Source organism: Bombus bifarius, unplaced genomic scaffold (assembly GCF_011952205.1).
Source record: "Bombus bifarius isolate JDL3187 unplaced genomic scaffold, Bbif_JDL3187 scf7180000008140, whole genome shotgun sequence".
In the NCBI taxonomy this organism is placed as follows: domain Eukaryota; kingdom Metazoa; phylum Arthropoda; class Insecta; order Hymenoptera; family Apidae; genus Bombus; species Bombus bifarius.
Window position 1 is genome coordinate 713763 of NW_022884468.1, and position 21049 is coordinate 734811.

At 33.1% G+C, this 21049-nt stretch overlaps 1 protein-coding gene and 1 long non-coding RNA gene across 5 annotated transcripts in view; both read right to left on the reverse strand.

Moving 5' to 3' along the window:
- Positions 1 to 2180, reverse strand: part of LOC117208577 — a 156370-nt gene extending 154190 nt beyond the window's left edge. For both annotated transcript variants that reach the window (XR_004487730.1, XR_004487731.1), the window contains exons 1-2: positions 1974 to 2180; positions 763 to 887 (exon numbers count right to left, since the gene is read on the reverse strand). This is a non-coding gene — a long non-coding RNA (uncharacterized LOC117208577). The remainder of the gene's footprint in view (positions 1 to 762; positions 888 to 1973) is intronic.
- Positions 2181 to 7697: 5517 nt separating this feature from the next.
- LOC117208557 (tyramine receptor 1-like) overlaps positions 7698 to 21049 on the reverse strand; it is a 99886-nt gene continuing 86534 nt past the window's right edge. For all 3 annotated transcript variants that reach the window (XM_033449775.1, XM_033449774.1, XM_033449776.1), the window contains 6 exons: positions 20367 to 20596; positions 19115 to 19252; positions 11895 to 12007; positions 10854 to 11187; positions 9195 to 9495; positions 7698 to 8133 (listed from right to left, as the gene is read on the reverse strand). In XM_033449775.1, coding sequence (XP_033305666.1) covers positions 7943 to 8133; positions 9195 to 9495; positions 10854 to 11187; positions 11895 to 12007; positions 19115 to 19252; positions 20367 to 20522 — 1233 coding nt within the window. In that variant the 5' untranslated portion in view covers positions 20523 to 20596 and the 3' untranslated portion in view covers positions 7698 to 7942. The remainder of the gene's footprint in view (positions 8134 to 9194; positions 9496 to 10853; positions 11188 to 11894; positions 12008 to 19114; positions 19253 to 20366; positions 20597 to 21049) is intronic.

Genomic DNA, 21049 nt, shown 5'->3' on the forward strand with positions numbered 1-21049 from the left:
GCGAGTCTTTCGAATTTTTCGCCCATTCCTCCTCTCGAGGAACTTTGTGGATTTGTGTACCCCATCCGTAACCCCAGTTGGCCTACTCCCTTAATAATAAAGATGTATAAACGGATATTGTACAAATACAGATATGACAAAAACGAAAACTTACAGTTTCTTATTTTATTTCGCTGTTATAACAAAATGAAATACATATACCATTAAATTTTTCAAAATCCTAGATATAGACTGACATATAATAGGAACCATGTAAAAAGTACCTAAATAATATATATGTTGTTCTGTGTATATTATTAATTTCATTTACTGTTATTAATATCCTTATTACTATCTTATTATAATATAATATTTAATATTTTTGTGTCCTAATATGTATGTCCTGCTTTTGACTAAAAACGTTTTTTTCCTGACTTATTGTTTATATATATTATTAATATATAATATATATTTAATATATATAATATTTATAATTTATATTCATCTTTATAATTATAATTAATATATATATTAATAAAATATATTTTATATAATATATATTATTAAAAATATGATATACTCTAATCCTAATACAATCATAATATTCGGAAGTTATATGGGATTTTTCTATTTTAATAAAACAACGTGAAGGTAATTCATTCGCATCTCTTTTTATATACCAACATGGCCCTATAAATATTCATATACATATTTATTTTACTGCACTGTTGCTGCTTACAATTAAAAATTTGGAGAAAAAGAAAAAATGAATATGCGACTCACCGATCGTAGGTAATTCGAAATCGTACAGTTACTAAGTGCCCTTGCATTATCCAGCTGTAGGATAATTTCATTCCACTCAGCAGGTACACAGTCACTCACAGTTAATGCATATTGGTTTAAAAGACCTGTAATGAAATTCTATATTAGGTATTGATATAAATAAAGCATTAAAATTTAACTAAATTACTAGATTTTTAAAATATATAAATATATAAAAATAATTATAATTATATAATAATAATATATATATTATATTATTATATATAATAATATATATAATGATATATGAATAGAAAAGAATAGAAGGAAATAGTAAACAAAAAAAGGAATATCCAATATGAGCTCGTAAAAATGAAAAAAATCTATATTATAATATACACATACTTTAATTAAACCGTAAATGTATTACCAAAATTAAAAGTAAAAATTAGATCAAGGATAGGAAATGCTTAAAAATATAACTAAAAATTCAGATGAGGATTCAGGAAATCCAATAAATCTAATTATTTATTGGATTAAAGAAGAATGTGAATTATATTTTCTATTATGTTATATTAACAAGCGAAACATGGAGACTTTGTCTATGTAAGATATAAATTGCAGTAGATACAATTCATTTATTTGGAAGATTTTTCTCGAAATTGACGTTTGGACAATATGGCGCCATCTGTGCTATTCTACTGACTGACAATGAGCCAATGAGAATATACATATGAATTCCAAATAAAAGTGAATCCGGATAAATATGTTTCAATCTCTTCAATGTACATAAATACGTAATTAATAAATTAAATTGCTTTTCAATCTCATAGCATAATATTATCAAATCTATTTATAACTTCCTAAGTAGAAGCGATTGTGAATGCTTTAAGTCAATATATATACATAAAAGGAGAATAATTAAATGTATAAATGCATATTCAATTGCTATTATTTATAAAGTGTTTATTATTATGCATGTTACCACAAAAGTTGGAATCAAAAATAATCCGTATAATAATTCGTATCAAAAATAATGAATTACGTTTGTGATTTGAACAACAATTGAAGTGTAAATATATATCGAGAATTGGCGCGAAAACAATCTGGTTCGTAAGTATACATTTTTTATTATATTATGTAAATTCATAATTTATAGTACACTGATAACATATAATCAAAAGCTACGAAAATTATATTAAAAAGTGAGTGATTGATACAAATATACATACCATTTGAAACGAATAATCTGTGGCTTATTACGAACTACGCCAAACGAATAACTTCGCACAATGACATACAAGGAAAGACTGGCTAACGTTTATTTTCAAATATTGAGCACTAGAGTTCGCATTTGCCTCGATGAATCTAGTAGTGGGGAAACTGATGTTTCCAAATACTGTATCGTGTGACCATTGTTTATATGTAGTAGTGTTTCGTACTTTTAGGTCGATCACCATGAATTTGAAAATTACACGAATTCAAAAATGTTATGTGGATTTTAGTAACATTATATTTCATTTTTCGATTGTATGGGCACTCCATATACTTTTATTACTTTTGTATTTTTTTATCTTTTATATTAAATTAAATTTTTGATATTTCATTTTTTTTTATATTGACATACGTCAATATATAAGTATAAACAAGTTGTGATTTGATTTAGAATACGGACGAGATATAGATATACGATAGACCCGAGATGCAATAACAGATGTAATACTTCTTCATATTCCACGGTTGGGACATCAACAAATAAGAGACAATTTCATGATTTTCCTGTCAAATGCGACGTTGCCGATTCAGGGTCAATGAAGATTACAGCGCCAAAACCCAGGCGAGGCACAGAAATAGGCACACGACTATGATACGTTGTATTACATTACATATCGCTATATCGATTATTATCGATATATAATTTCTTCTAATCGATTTATGCCGCCATGAAATGACAGTTTTACGCGGGAACTGCAGCAAGAAGAAGCATTATGGAAGTCATTCGGTAAAGATTAAACTAAGTCGTTTTTAGACTTATTTTTGCATTACTGAATATCTTTTTTATTTAGGAGGATAATTTTAGATCTTAGAGAGATAAAGAAATTCAGTTTAATCACGGAAATTGGTACAATTAGAAGCAGACGAGGTATGAGAAGACGAGATACTATGGACAACGACGAAGAAAAGGATTTTTGTTCCTTTCGATTTGGGAAACGAAGTGAGTAATTGAATATAATTACAAAAACGCAAATTATTATTGTAGACGAAATAGAGAATTCCATATACACATAATACTTGTGTTTATCTTTCATGTTTTGTGTTTCATCGTATTTTTGTTAAAGGTTTTTCACAACCTCTATTTTCACCATGGGGTTCAATGCATTCATGATAACTTCTTCTGAGCCACAGCAACATTGATAGTATCATAACCTGCAGTTAATCGTGAGTCGAATACAGTTTTATTCCTCCGTTCATCCAATCATGTTGCAGGACGATAGGTCCGAATCGACACGGATGAGTAGTTGTATTACGTAGAATTTTTGGCGAGTGTGTGACCACGAGTATTAATTACACATACTCGTGAGTAGTAATATCTTATTTACTTTATGTATTAGTTCAGGATAGGGTCTTCTTGCACACATATATCGCGATTTTTGATGATAAAAATTTTATATCGATAGTATTAATATAATCCGAGAAAAATCAGAATTTATTCAACATCGATATTTGCAAAAGTTTGTTATAAAAGTAAATATTAAAATTGCGTAAATTACAAAATGTCCCTGCAGAGAAGTCGGATATCCTCCGACTTCGATTATTTTAAGCTTGAGTATAAGTTTACATATCATGATATTAAAGTTCGATGTTCATTATACAAAAATGTTAAATACCAAATATTAAATGCAAGAAGACACTTCGCGGTAGGTAGATTTCAGAATCAAAGCAATAAATTTTAAACATTGCTTTCATGTATTCGAAAAAGTGCTTTGATGAAGGAGTCGCCTGTAGTTATTTTCATTTATGTTTAACTTAAAGTCACTTATCCTTACAAATAAATGTCTTGTTCATTTGCAATTTCTTTGTTTCAATGAGAGAATTTTAATTGCTTATCGAATTAGTAAAGTAAAGCATAAAGTTTTAACAATATAAAATAAAATTTTTAAATGCAAATTGTAAGATCATTAGTCCGTTAGATGAAAGCTAGAAGCATTAATCATTTTTTAGTTCAGGATTTTCAGGTTTAACACTTTCCGTGATCATTGCTTGGATCTTGCTCATATGCTGTTTGGGCGAGGTACTGGCAATGGGCACGAGCAACTGACGATCGTTAGTGCATCGTGTACGTGATTTCAAATAACATGATTTCGTTAGCATACACAAAATACTCTTCCACAATTATAAACTCATGTATGCTTAAAATCGAGATATATACGTAGTTTATTGTGTTTTACGTAATGGTTCTAGCCATCGTCAGTTAATTTCAGGAAGAAAGTACATAAAGTCAGTAAGTATAAGAGTGCGAAAGTATAAAATATAAAGTGTGCTGAACTTGGGTGTGGGGGATGTCTCAGAGTGGTATGTATGAGAACTGTGGAGTGAATATGTTAGTGTATTTGTCCTTTGCCATTTTTTAAATATAGAGCTAGATAGACACACTGCCTGGTATGAATGTTAATTATAAGTATAAATAGGTTGTGCCAGAGCAGTTTGACACAGTCTCCAAGTCGGATAGGTGCGTTTTCCCGTAACCAACCTGCTTCTGTTATTATAACTTGAAAAATCGATAGAACTGGCATAAGCGAAGAATGCCACTCGTCTTTGGCTTTACTTATTGATTTTTTAAATTCATATTCGCGGTCGTGGCTCTGAAGTAGGTTTCGAAACAGATGTATATCGCTCTAGATTCTGTTCTTATGTTTTATTAATACTGTAATTACTATGATTGTTGCACATATGTACCAGGGTGGTTAAATTCCGCGAATTTTTGTTCTTTCCTTTTTTTGTGATTAGGGACTCTCGAAAGTCTACATTTAGGTTTCAGCAGGAAAGAAGAAAGAAGAGGCTATAAGCCGAAGAGGCCCGACAAATTGTCGTTCAAGAGGGCAACTAATAATGGCTCCATATCCTCTGGGTCATTTAAATGATTCATAGCATGTGAAGTCATTTCTGTTACTACATTGTCACTATGCTCGCTTTTAGTTTTAGTAGTAGTAGTAGTAGTAGTAGTAGTAGTAATAGTAGTAGTACTAGTACTAGTAGTAGTAGTAGTAGTAGTAGTAGTAGTAGTAGTAGTAGTAGTAATAGTAATAATAGTAGTTTGTATCTTGGCCTATAAACATCCCGGCTCACCATCCCACTGGGCAAATCGTGGTTGTTTTATTAGTTATGCGAGTGATTAATTGCGGTTTAAGTTAAAATTGGGAAGTGATCGAAATACCGCGCTCGGAATTAATTTCTGTTTTAATTAGAGTTACGAAAAAGCACTGATTTGGGTTTGGATTAGTGTTGCGATTTATGAGATTTATCGTGATTGTTTTTGTTCGAATTTTGTATTATAATCTAAAAAATATTATTAGAATTTGTTGTGTCTCCTTCTATTCAATGTTTAATTAAAGACGTTGATTTTTAATAAAATTTGTGATGCTGCGATCTGATGCTTGCTATCACGAATATTAAAAGTAGCTTTTTATAAAGATAACGATAATTATCTTTATTGAATTCAACTTAAGAACTAATGTTGCAATATTTTCCTATCGCGATTAATGTAATTACATCTTCTCGTTAGTGTTGCGTTTACAAAATGATCACCTTTCAGTATGTAGCGTTGCGTTGCCCGAAATTTGTCTACTGAAACTGTAAAATTATGTTCCCGTTCCTTTATTACCTGATGTAGCTAAAAAGAATGCTACGTAATGCATACCACCGACAAGATACTTAGTCAATGTGTATACTGACATTGACCTAAAATTACATACAGATGGTCATGTATCAATAGTTTCGAATATGTTTCCAATAATATTAAATCGATAACGTCGTATATAACACGATAATGATAAGATAGCCCATTCGATCATCCACAATATGAGTATATACGAGAAAGCATTGCATGTCAGATTTATCTCGTACCACACACGAGATGTACTTACACAATGTTTGTGCACATTGTCTGTACTTGTACCTTGTATGTATTTAGAATTATAAAATGTTTTTAGTAATTGAGGGTATCTACTGATTCATAACTTTCGTCTCCAATATGCATATTAATTATTTTTCTATTTCTTATAATTTGTAGACAACAACAAATTTCATTATTATACAGTATAGAATAAAATTAGAAAATTAGAAAATTTTCCAGTCGTTAATATAAAAATTGTTACTGTTAGTTGATAATACAGAAAATTCTTACCATATTACGACAATGGAGTTGCAATTTTGCATTAATATTATTCAGTGGCTAAGTAGAAAATGTAAAACCTCACCGCAGATTTTATCATGCACTTACGCGTTTTTAATTCCATTAGAATTCAATTTGTTTATTGGATTGAACGTGAATGTTAAATGGAAATCTTGATGTGTATGAAACTTAAAAGCATGGTAACAAAATTTCTAAACTATTACTTCGAAAATGTCTTTATAAAAAGTATATAAGTTTACATATTCGAATAACTTCTTATTGCACATATTGACTTACAGATTTATTGTATCAGGAAGGTGACTCTTGAATGTTTCTTTCATAGATAGTACTTAAGTCCTTCTAAATACGATTCAGTAATAAGATAAAAATAAAGAGATTGTGTGCATTCTAAAATCATCTAGTTTTAATTAGGTACTTTTTCTCAGTAGAGTTTTGAACTTTGAATTGCGTTCTAGGTTTTATATAAGTATACGTATAATTAACATTAATTGTTAGATGTTCTGAGCTGGGATAATTCTTATGGAATGAAATTCTATTACTTATGCAATAATCGAATTTTATAAACACGTCATCTTTTTCTCTCTATAATAATAAAAATAAGATTGAAATACAGTTCCAAGGTTTAAAAGTCACATCAAAAGAGTTCAAAAAATCATATTATGTTTGTTTATACAATTTGATCATATTTACTATTTACGAAAGTTAATTTTCTATGAGATGCTAATTAATATAATTCCTTTTTGTGTTAATAATCTCGACTTACTGGAGTAATAATTGCCACCTACTTTCATCGCGTATTAAAATTTTTACTCCCTCATAATGTCTCCTTTTGTGTCGTGCGCGGTAGAACGCACCACTGTGCTAGGCTGAGAACAAACAGCTTTTGTACCGAGGCAGCTAATTAATTTCTCATTGTGTTAATTTGCTGCGATACCAGTGTACAAGGCCGGTATTGCGTAATTAACACCTGAGCGCAAAGAAGCAGATAGAAGGGCGTAGGCATTTTAAATGAAATACACCAATGGGACGTTATAAAATCCGTATACTTGCATACTTTCTACATCAACAGATATCTATGCGTCGATAAATACAGACAGGATACTTTAATGACAAAAGGAAGACTATTTCCTACGATCGATTATTATTTATTGTTGTTGGGTTTCTACGAAGTGGATCCGCGCGAATAATGTTCATGTATACATCTTGATATCGATACAACCGAATGCAACAGATATGTTGCCACTATTTTGCTAAATAAATATCCTTACTTCTCTTTTGTTCGCTATGTTAGTCGAACGAATATATGAATTGTGCAGTCATTGTGCGTGTGGTATGCGCGATTGTCCGATTACAATGCTTGAGATGTGCGAATAAGTGTATTATTCGGATAAGTCGGGATTTCAGTATTAAAATAGTAATTTTTTCTTTTCTTGCGTTGTACTATGGAGAAAAAATTCAAATTAATTATAATTCTTTCCTTGATCTACATTATATTTGGCTAGAATTCCTATTATATATAAAAATGTCTGATAATGTCTGATACGTGTAAACGTATATCTCTATACCTGTAATGGGCGGTGAATGTGTGTAATATCTTCCGAATAATACAAATATTCGCATATTATACATATCATTTGACTGTCATTAAATTATGAAAAAATTCAGTAACGTTCGCGAGATTGCACGTTTCGTATAAATTACATGAATGTGACCGATGTAATTAGCGCTATTAAATAAATCACAGTGATCCTCTTTACGATCACGATCGAAAGATATTCGTTCCAACGTTCATTCCCCGATTTTCACGTCCTCCATGTTGTCCTTCTTCCAATTAGTCGGGGCTGGTAATTTCCGATTGCTGCGATCCAAATTAGTTCTAGTTTTGAAGCATTTTCGGCAAGTCAATCGCCAGAATGCAAGCCTGAAGTCGGCCGAGTAGAAGGCATAGATGAATGGATTTATAGCCGAATTAATCCAGCCTGAAATAAGTCAAAAAGTTATTAAACAATTTAATATAACTATTCATTTAGGCTTTTAAAAATATTTAACAATATATATATATATTTAATATAATATATATATTTAATTTAATATATATATATATATATATATATATATATATATATATATATATATTAAAGTTGATGATATCTTCCAGTGAGAAATAAAAATGAAACAATTGTAATTTAATATATTACAAAATGTAAAATGTATACATATGCCCCTTAGTATTAAATGCATAAAATGTTCTTCATTACAAATACCTCCACATTTAATTTCTCCAATATTAAAGCTTTTATTGTCACCTTTGTAATAGCTATGAAATTAGAATGTTTTGTATACTAAAAGGGAAGAGATGATCATAAAATCTACCATATACTGTAGTAATGCCGCGATGCGTATCCCATACAATGGAATTGGAATTTCATTGGAAAGTGGTTATTGCTGTCACTAGCCTATTCCACTTACTTCGTACTTTTGCGTTTCCACTTATTTTGGACAATAAAACATAGTCTGTTCGGAAAGAATTCCGAACTACGGAAGAGATCCGAAAGTGGGTCGGCCACTTTATCACCTTGAAAGTAGAATCATTTTTTACTTTTATAGAATTTTACTCTGATCCGAAAAATATTGGAAGCAGTAGATAACGAGGGATAATTTAACCAGCTCAGCTAACTCTTCTAACTAATTTGGATTATGTCAATTATAAAACATCGATAAAGATTTTCGATGTCGAAAAGAAATTACCTCTACTTTCACAGGTCTTTTATTAAAAGTTTGAATGTTGGATGTTGAAAGTAGAAAGTAGAAATTAATTGCGAAGAATAAAATCAAGTGAATGTCAGTGGTAGGGAAGCCTTGTTATTTACTTTTTAGACAAGAATTTACATAAACCCATAAAGGGGGATGTACATCATATAAACCCCTTAATGAGGACCAATTAATTGTAAAATTCCAACAAACAAGCTGTTTGCATAAAGTGCACAAATTGACCACGATCCTCTATCGAGTACAACTTCGACTGCTTTATGATAATTACCTAGCCAAGTTAGCGCAGGCATCAGAATATCTGGTGGTTCCATAGGCACGAAAGGAGTGGCCAAGTAGAGGATGAAGAATGGTAACCAACAGGCGACGAATCCACCTACGACCACTGCTAAAGTGGCAGCGGTTTTTGTCTCTCGTGCAACTCTGTTGATGCAACTCTGCTGATGGCTGCGGACAATCCCGGACCTTTTGCTCGTGCTAGGAGGTTCCGCTTCGTCGGATGCCCTGTCGCATGTCACGCTACTGGTTACGCATTCTGTTCTTCGTACTCTGATGCTCTTTGCACGCTCGATCTGCAGAAAATTGGAGCAAATTGAAATTCTTCCTAGCGACAAATTGGATACAACAAAATAAAGTAACAAAGAGAGATGGGACAGTGTACACGTGTACTTTTAATTGTACAAGTGCGATATTATAGTATCTTACTTTCCAGAAAAATTGGTTAGTGTTCGTGAAACTTCATAGGGATAAATTTATATTATTCTACAAAAATATTAAGTTTCAAAAAGCTTATCAATTTTTCAAGATTATCGTAAAAATATCGCAGAGATAGGGTACAAGATTTCGGTGTCACTATCGAAAGCAATATCGAGCAAGTCTGCGCTTCCATATTCATAAGTTTCGCATTACCTACTGAAAATCTGTCGAGCGGTGTCATCGTAACAGGTTTGTAAGCATTAGTATCAATAGATTGAAATTGCGAATCGATTTCTCATTTATAATATATACGCTTGTCAGTCTTTCCGAGCAAACTGGATTGCGTCTGATTCGTTCCTGCAGTTTCTAGTTGCAATGAGTTGTAGAATTTTCGAAATTCAACATTTTATTCCAGATATTTGATTCATCATCCGAAAAAAATGTTCTTGTCTTGTTCAACGTTTATACAGCAACGTATTAATTAAATATATTATATAGCTACATTTTATTACTTTGTTTTTCTTTTAGACTTTACAAAATCATAAGATAATTTCTTGCACTTCTACGCATCGATTACACATATATATTTTGGATTGTACTGATCGATTCATTTCTTCTAAGCTCTATTGATTATAATTGATTCAATATTATTACTGATTAAAATTTGATAAATTGGTTTGGTGTATCGACTATAACAGATGTTCGTATAATTTTTCAGTGCACTCTAAATTTCTTCTCATTTTTTTTTCAAGTTGCTCAGCACACGAGTTATATCCCGTATGCCTTCAGGGAAACACGTTGTGCAAATAGGTATTTTCTCGTTGGAGATGAAAAGTTGCGTAAATTAATATAACTAGAAGCGTAGGAGTTCATTTCCAAAGAAAGCGTAATGATGCTTTACAGATGCTTGGTGCATAAAAATGTGTCCTGTTAATTAGAGAATATACTTTCCTTCACTTCGTCTTAATTCTTCTTACCTACATTTTTATTTACTTGTAATTGTTTCTGTATTCACAGAATTGAATCGAAAATATTTTTATAACCACAAAGTTTTGTATATATATTTCATTAAAATATAGATAAAGATTATTCGTTTTCTAATGCTCAATTGCTCTAGTAAATGCAATAAAAAATAACAAAGTCTCTAATTTTTAATTTTTTACGCTTTCAAACAACCTCCATCTTTCAAAGAGTTCGGAGAATATAAGAAAATAATCTGTCAGAGAATGCTTACCAAAACGTTGCGACGTGGTCGAATGTTTTCGCTCTCGGTGGCTTCGAGATTTCTGTGTCGGCTGGCAATCACGCAGGATATTCTGCCGTATACGTAAAGCATTACCAACATCGGTAGGAAAAAAGAACCCATCGCGGAAAATATCACGTATGAAGAGTCCATGTTGTACGAGCATTTTTTAGTGTCACGATTCGTCGCACGTGGAAAGCATCCCAGCAGAGGTGGACTGGTGATAGCGCCAGCTAGCACCCATACTGCGACAATCATCAATCCAGCCAATCTCTTGCTTCGTCGTCGTCGGCTGTATATCAGCGGTTGAGTTACGGCTAGGTACCTTCGATGAAAATGAAATTCATTTAGGAAGCACGTGGGAACAACTAAGCGACGAATTCAGATGGAAGTTCTTAATTAAAATAAATGTAGACCCAGTTCACACCACGCTTTTCACAGTTTTAGTTGTAAATTGCAGAGAGAGAGAGAGAAAGCGTTATATATTTGAACGAGTTTAAGTTTGATGAGCGCAATTTAACTTGGAAAATGCAACGACTTATAAAAGATAGTTCAAGCTATAAAAGAAATCATAATTGTACACAATAGAATTGTAATTGATGAAAGTTTAATAAATTTCATTAATCTCGTTACTTGTTTCCACATCGCAGCGTCACAAGTATCGAGGTACGCACTGGCTTGACCGGGAACTTCTAATTTGCAGCGACACGGCGCAGCTATATCTCTACGGGTTAAGCACCGCTCGATATAAATCGCGCGGATACGAAAAGCTTGCACGTGATCGGCCAGTTAATTTGTACCGAATCGGTTCCTCTCAGTTTCAGAAAATCTCCTATAAACTTTAAACGATTTCGTTTCTACGAGGCAAGAAGACTGGATTCTCGTCTACTAAACGGGAAACTTGCACTTCCGGTATTCGACCATCAGCCTACGTAACTGGCGTTGGTCACTCTATTCGCGCGCAGTAAAATTTCTTGCGGTAATCTCGTTCCATTTACGTGCCATGATTCGGGAATGCGGCCAACCACTCACCTGTCTATGGATATGGCGCATAACGATAGGATGCTGGCAGTACAGAGAAGAATATCGAGGGACACCCATGAGTCGCAGAGCACCTCGCCCAATTGCCAGGTACCACCTGTGAGCTTCGTCAAATTTATTTCATTAGACACCTTGTTCAAGTTAGCTCGTTAATGAATGCTTAAATGTACATGGATTTGTAATTGACACATCGAGCATTATACACGTTAAACTATAAACGATATCATAAACTGGGGAGAAATTGGCAGGATTTTATAAGATTTTATCGCGTAGCAGGAAATTTAAAATATTTATATCTTATTTACATATCTTATTGTAATATTACATTCTCTATTGTACATATGTATAGGCATTGTTGCGTGTTAATTGGCTCGATTACGAGATAACATTTGTAAATGTTATGTAAAAAGTATTAGTAGTGAAGATTGTATTAATTTACAATTATGTTGGTATTTCAATTTATTTTCATTTTAATGCGTAATTCGTTCATTGTTTTATTTGTATTCGCTTCAATGGTAAATTAATTCTTTTATCGATTTTTCCTTTTTTTTAACGTTCCATCCCTTGATCTGCCATTTACAGAGAATACTTGGTTGTATCTGCTGATGTGATACGCAAATGTTTTATTAACTCGAAAATTCTTGACGTTTCTAACATAATAAAGGCAATGCCTATCGCCTTTAATACTGCACCTCATGATTATGATGGGTAGCATCGGTAGAGAAAATCTGTTATATAAACTGTTTATTTTCAAATCAATGGAGTTGTTTTATACGTGAAATTAGATAAAGCGGACGAAGCATATTATTTTCTTTCGAAACAAATCCATTTGTTTTGAACACATCAAAGGCTCACGGTGATGTCATTGCACCAGACGTCTACGCTTTTAGTCTAACATGATGGCATTCACCGGCTAAATATACGTGTTCGTAGCACTTAAAAGGGTTAAACAGCCGCGAGCTGTCCGTCAAGCTCATTCACCTGAGTGCACACAGGCCTACAAGACTCCAATCTCATTGTGGCGTTGATTGCTTCGCGAGTGATAGCAATATAGTTGGTGCCAAAAACATATCACGATTATAAAGTTAATCAAGTATTGAAGTTTAAATATTCGGCCTGATTAAGTAGATTAACAGATATTTGAGAAAATAAAAATCTGAAATCAATAACGCTTCTGTAATACTTATTTACATATTTCGACAGTGTCGTGTTCAATTGGAATACTTTGCGATATTTTCATAAAGTGTGCGAATATCAGATCGTTCCTGCGTGACAATTTTGAAATCTCGAGAAATATGCGCTATCTCGTTGTTTTAAAAAATTTAGTTAACTGTACATCATTTTACAAAGTCTTATTTGGAATTGATTAACGTAGGGATATTAATTGTCGCTCATTTCATTCTGAATTATACCTAGAGTAGCATATTAAATTAATGACCTAATAAATACGTAATAACGACATAATAAAACTTTCTTTATGAAACGGTCGCATGTTGTGCGGCCAACAGATGCCGACCCGCATCATTATAGAACTAATCTAAATCCGTTGTGCAACTTTGGCCACATGACTATTGCACAGCATGGTCAAATACACAGTGTTTCACTTACAATAAATGCTTTACAAAAAGTATATATAACCATCCAAAGTATTCGGACATCTGGTGCAATTCGATGAAAAGGTTTGCAGTCCGGTTATAATTTTAACAGAAGTTGTAACAGAAGTTTTCGAAGTTCTGTCTACAGGTACTTTGATATCAGAATGAATCGATACTCTTACAAATGGCAACGTTATGAAAGCCAGAAAAACACTGTATATCTCACAAATATTATTTTATCGTTTCCACTTACAATTCTTTAGAAATATAATATTTGATTTACAACGTTTTGTAGAAAATTACGATAGTGGACTTCAATGATGATCAAGGAAAATGACGTTAAGAAAATGTAGAATTTTTGGCTAGATGCTCAAAAAAAGTTTCACGCCTATTCGACTAGTATTCGAGTCTACTTGCAAGTATTACTTCTTTTTCTTGAAATATTTATAGAGAGTTTGAATCTAATCGACCAATGTTCGATCTTATTTGCGACGTACTTGAGCTCATCAGTAGTCTTTAATAATGCCCAAAGGCAGTTTTCGGATGACGACTAAAGTCGACGCTACGAACAGAAGGGTTAAAGTGGACCATCCAACAAACACAGTCAGGCTGACCCATGAAGCACGAAAGAGACGCGCGCAAACTTCCGTTAGTTTTGAAAATTATTTGGTGGAGTATCTCAGGACGCGGTGATATTTGAAGTTTGTTTTCATTCGTTTGCCCTTACCGTGCACGCGGTGTTCCATTTTAATCTGTAAATGGATGGAGGAGAAAGTACGTAGGTTTTAGCCGATACAATTGAACTTAACGGGTCAGGATTGGATAGGTAAAGCCAAACCGAGCTGTTTAAAGATCGTTCTTATTTTCAGTTTGGTCGAGTTGGGTGCTATTACACTTTGGTCTAGAAAACTTAGTTTCCGCTCGCTAAAGTTATTAGAGAATGGTTTCAAAACAATTTCTGTTTTCCATTAGAGTGTAGTACTATAAGTGACTACTTTAAACGTTTCTCTACCTCTCTCAAACTTACATTGAACACTGTTCTCAAGTTCATTTACTAAGTAATAATAATTAATTAAATGAGGATAATTAATGATCAGGTGATATAATAATACATAATGATGTAATAATAATAAGGGAATTAAAAGAACAACGAGAGGGGTTAAGGCTCGTTATCAGAATGACATGAGACTTCTAGTTCACAACCGCGACTGATATTTCACTGTCGAAGAATTCCTGCTAACTTGTATAGAATTTATCGGTGCAATTTGTCAATAGATAACTAAAAGTGGACCGGTGCATCGGTGTTACCGACAGAGATTAATGATAAGCTGTTAAACACTCGTTATCACGTGAAATTTATTTTACTTCTGACTTGCTCGATATAATACTGCTTGTCGTTGTAGAGAGAAACTTTTATCACCCAGAGATTGAGTTTACTTAAGAAGTTATTTTTTTGGTCATAGAAGTTTGACTTCTTCTTTATTCTAAGTTAGTTAACCTATTTTTAACGTCAGATGTTTTCGTATAATCTTCGAACAAATTAGATATTTAATTTAAGAATTCAAGAATGTACAGCTTCGAATGTATCAAATTCATTTTCTACTATTTCAGTGCTGACACTCAGATGACACGCGACCTACAATTAGTTAATAATAATTTAAATCATAGTAAGCAGTAAATCCAGCATATGCTTCATTATGTTTTATTCCTCCTCTTTTTAAATGTCTAATTGTCAGTAAAATATACTATCACAAAGCTCGTTCCGAAAGGCGTCACGCGACGACGAGCTTAATGCTTACTGCGACGAGATTTAATCTCGTGCAATCTTCTACAGGGCTGACAGTTTTTCATATTAAAAAAAAATAATTTTTTTTAGTAGTGATGTTGTGTATGATATAATTTAAAGAAAAGGCACTCGGATAATTCCATGTTACAAACCTGGCGTAGATAGTATAATTCGACTCGGTTTTGCAGAAATTATTTCGAAAAATGTAGGCGATGAAAGAATCTAATGCACAGAAGGACGTCACGTACGTGAACTTTTTATGTATGGTAAAAAGAATAATTATACCGGCGCATAAATTAAAATAATTCATGTAAATCTATGCAAAAATATCACCTGTATTAATTATAACATTGAAATTATTACCATGACACTCGAAAGAGAATCTCCTTATTTAAATGAAAGTATTTTTTCGCTGTTGCATTGTTATAAGATGTTTGATAATAACGTACCAACATTGTAATGACACAATCTCATTTCGCAATCACTGCACTCTTTCATATTTGTTTCATTGAAACACAGTATCATACACTTTAATGCGCAACACTTTCAGATTAATGTTTTGTACCTTGCATCATTATTCACATCGTAATACTTTTCATCTTACCTTCCTTCTGTAGCACGTAATGCAACAAAGAGACGTAAAAGAAAATGTGGAACATCATTGTACGTGTTTCCTTTCTCCAGTCAAAGGACGCGTGGGTGTGTTATACATGGTTCAGCTTTGGGCGTGTTCAAGCCATTGTACGCCTTTTAATACTTTATCCCATTATGTAGAATGTAGAATGGAAATCTCATAACATCTCGAGATGACGGATTCGTTTAGAAAGAATGGGCAACGGAATAAAAACTCTTTGACTACAATTTCGAAAGTTTTGGTAAGAAAGCTTGTCCCCGTTTGCGTAACGACTGTATAATTTCATTTGGGAACATGATTACTGCTTTTTTGCCAGTTTCTAAGATTTGGCAGTCGTTTGAGAAGATGTACGGAAGCTCTGCTTTTCAGACTTCTGATTATTCATTAAGAATTTCCGCCGTTTATACTTTATGACCATAATGATGACATCGATAAAATTATTATACGGATTGAGATACGATGAACGAAATTTTTTATGAAAGTTACATATGAGATTTATGACAAGAGATTTCAGTTTTATGTACCTTTAAAAAATCCAACTAAGGCATATAGCTACAGGCATAAAAGAAACACCATGTTCTTTCATATACGAATTCACTTTGTAGAAGTAAAGCCAGTCGTTGGAGATTGAGACGCTTTTATTTCGATCTTCACAAAAGATCCGATATGCGAAACCGTTCACGTAAAAAGATTTGCCATAGAAGAAAAAGAGCAGCAAATTATCGGTCTATTAAAAATAACTTTTTTATTATTTATAAGATACAGTTTTTATTTGAGTTAATTTCAATCAACCTTATCATTCGTAATACGAAACTAAGTAATATAATCTTCAAGTAATATAGCCTTCAATATATCTTCAACAATAATTTCAGCTGTCGATGACACTTCTCAATTACTATTTACAGACATTCAATGTACAATTGTATACCTGCTTATGAATCTTAGCAGACTCTGCTTTAATTAACATCCGACTAATTGTGCGGAATGTTTTAATTCGTTTGCTGAAAAGAGGCTGCAAATAAATTATTCGTAGTCTAGAAGAGTGCTCTCGCGATTGACTACGACGTTCGTTATTCTCATTGGTATTCCTTTTTGCCGACGATGATGCGCAGTGGAAGCGCAACTTTTATCCAAGCAGTGCAACTCTTGATCGTGTTATTTTGTTACGCGAGTTCTCAGAGTAACTATCTACTAGCTGGCGAAGACTTAATTGACACCGGAAATTACGTTACTTCACGGTCTCTTTGGAATGAATTCACCGTGAGAATTAACCGCAGAATTCTTACGATACTCATTCTGATTCTCGTTTCACAGGAATATAAAGATATACAGCGCCGACAAGAGGAATTTGTACAGATACAGTTTCCAGCCATCTGAGGCACAGTTTCCAATGGGGCGTTTTCTTATATCACTTTTACAGTATCAACGCTTTTATTAATACGAAAAGACTACTAAACGATACAAACTTCAATATACTTGAATGAATCTAATTTAATTAGTATATAAATATTACAAATACTATGGTGTACAAATACTCTTTGTCGCCGCTGTAAGTATTGAATGTCGTAATGTATAAGAGAAATATAATAAATCTTTCTCCGTCATTTTCCACATACACATATAAAGTGCTTGATATTTACGCGAATAAAAGATGCGATAGAAATTCGACGTTCACGAAAATATAAATTTGCATATGAATGCACAGTCCAGTCACAACGATACATACCAATGTTATATCATAACGACCTTGTATTTTCTAATACCAAAGCTTTTTAAAAAACGCACTTTAGTAGTTTCTTGAATGTGTTCCAATAATTAGTTCAATTTTTTTAAAGTAATATATATACTTTAATTTGTAAGTATGTTTAGTTTTTTAATAAATTCATTGAAAAAAAATTAGTACAGGAAATAATTTGTAAAGGTTTCCTATTATCTGTACTTATCCTGGCATTAGAACATATAATCGTGCTAAGCAAGAAAAAGTGATCATTCCTAGTGAGAATCATGGACATTAAGAATCGTCTCCGCAGCATTCGGTTGATTGGATAGCGCTCGTGCCGTATCGAAGAGCATTCATTACGGACCAGCTCTGCTCCAATCTATATGCAAAATTACTTTTCGCTCTTCAAGAAGAACGAAGGATCAGTGTTGGTAATCGTCACGTGACACTTTGGAGCTGAATGGCCAATACGTTAAGAAAATAACGAGAAATCTGTGATTCATTTTTGGATGGTTACAAGTAAATGTGTTAATAACAGACTTTTAAAGCAGAGATGGAGAGCTTCGTAAATGTTACTAAAATTATTATTTATTCTGAAATGATTTTACTAATATCGGCATAATTCAATTAAATTTTATTATATCACTCTTAATATTACTTTTAATATTCCACCATTAAGTAATTTATCTTTTAATAGAGTACAGTGCCACGACGTAAATTTTGTTCCAGTTATAATTTAGTTTAGAATTTTCGAATTAGAATATTTATATTATTAAATTGACTCGCTGATTACTTTTGTACATAATTTATATATTTCCATCGTGTAAACATGCAACGAGGGAGACCGTCCGTTGCCTGCTGTGGAACGTTTTATGATATAATCTAGCATTTTTAAAACGCTGGTACGCGTGAACACCATTAACACAGGGATCATTTATAACCGTGACCTCCTCGACTTTTATAGCATGATAAATCGTTCCAATGTTCTCAATCGCAGAATCCCACGAAATCTCGCGCTGTTGATTTACGTAACAGCGATACATGCAGAACTCCTGCACGAACAGCTTTGGCTTTTCAGTAGAAAGGCACGCGAGGTTTCGTACGTTCTCATAATCGATCAATTATCGTTGATCTGTACTACTTAGTTTCATTACTGTTCCGTTTTATCGCATTTTCGCCACAATTTTTATTTCTCTATGTCTATATTTGGTTTTTCCCTTTCTTGTCAGTTTATTTCGAAGAACTTTTATCATTTTTATTTTTCTACTTGTATTCGTTCCTCAAATCTTTTGCATTTATTTGTTAATACTTTTGTACACCTATATAGCTGATATAGCAACTTTTGTATACCTGATATAGCTGTTCTTTATTTCTATTTTCCCATTGCTATATTAATTTTTTATTTTTCCCTTTTCTCTGTATGCCTATACAGGATTCGTAATACTCTTATTTTTATTTTTAAATACTTTTATATACCTGCAACAATACCGCCGGTGGCATCACAGCCAAGCCAACCAGCAAATCCGCAGCCGCCAGGCTGGACACGAAACAATTAGTAACAGACCGTAAACGCCTAGTTGTTATCACAGCGGCAATTACTAGAGTGTTGCCCACCTGCCATACAGTAAAAAGTATACATTTTATTTTATGAAATCGATGAAATAGTGATTGATGGACACTACACTTAAAAAAAAAGAAAGCGGGAGAAGTAGCAACCATGGCTCTATGTGTATATTGTGGCTAACTAACACATCACTATAGTTATATATTCTACATTAAATATGAAATTTTAAAATCACTATAAAATGTATGTAATTTATAAAATGGACAAACATAAATGGACGTCAAATTGAGTTTTAGTTTAAAACATTGTTCGCTGATTGTTTGAATTAATTAAGTATTTATTTACGATAATGTTCATTGTATAGTTTGAAATCACGCTCGAATTGAACACTGAAACATGCGCCATTATCTGTCAATATCATTAGAGATTCATTCAAAACGTATAAAAAATCTCCTGTGATCTCAGATACTTATATACGGGTAACTGATACTTCTTGAATCAATCGATACTTTCGTGTATCTCAAACAACGTTTCTTTGCGGAATTCAAGATACCTAAAAAAAGAAGGCGTAGAGAATAAATTCCAGCTAAATCAAATTCCTCTTGCAATCTCGACACATGTTTTAATATTCTATCCACACATGAAAAGGATTTCTAAAACGCTTCAAAAATCCGCAAAATTCGGTACACTACCGCTCAAAAGTATCCGGATGCTTGTCTACATTTGACAAGCTGTATATTATAATTACAAAATCATAACTAAATCAAACTGCAATAATTTTGTTCTTCAATAACGAGGATAAAGTCTCCAGAATTAATAAAAGTAATATATGATATTATTTGCTATATTCTTTAATAGATAATTTATCATATAGTCTGGTGATTCCATAGAAGCGTAGCAACTGTTGCACCTAATTGCTAATTCAACCTTAACTTCTGGATTTTGAGTTCGAGTTCGCATACTATTACCACAAATCGAGCAAAATGTCCGAATACTCACGAGCAATGATATAGTTGGACAAAACAAGAGAATATAGAATTTCAACGACTTTCCCGTGTTTCCTACAAGCAGTTAACATTTGTAGGAAGCATCGAAATCGTGTTTCGCTAATAGTCTGAAACAAAGCTGTCTTAGGATCAGATCAGGCGCTTAATTATTCCTTACTATAGTGACGATGATCAACATGATGAACAGCCCCGCCAAAACGAGATCCGTCCAATTCGGTAGGTAGTATTCCGATTGCGTATCTCGGTCGACCGTCGACACCGTGTGGTTCCATTGATAAACGTCCCCATAGTAATTGGCCGTTTGATTCGCCATGGCGCTTTACCCCCGGTCCATTGACGATGACTTCCGCTCAGCAATTTGCACATTTCCGTGCATCATGCGGCCCCCTGCAAGACAATATTTTCGCTTCGATAAAAGATAAATGATTTCCGCGATGATCGGGGTATAGCGAAGGTTCACGTCAAGAGAAATCGTCCCTTTTCAATGTACTTTTTCCACCGGACCGTACATCGTACGGGACGATTCCGGAGCTTTATTGTCGCGAAGGCAATTCGTTTTTGATCGACGGAGCAAGATTACGGTCCGAAGAAAAGAACAATGCATTTTAGAGGAAGCCTCTGAAAGGGTGTACTTAAACGTCTTTATCGGCCCTTGTGGGTAGTTGTATCGAGGATGAAGTTAGATTACTGGGAATATCCTGACGAGGAAGAATATTGCTATACTGTATATCTGTAACTGTTTCCTGAACTTAGAAGGGCATTTCTTTTTGAAATTTTAATAAATAAAATTTATTAGGTATCTGAAGATAGAAGTTACGGAATTATTTACTTTTCATATAA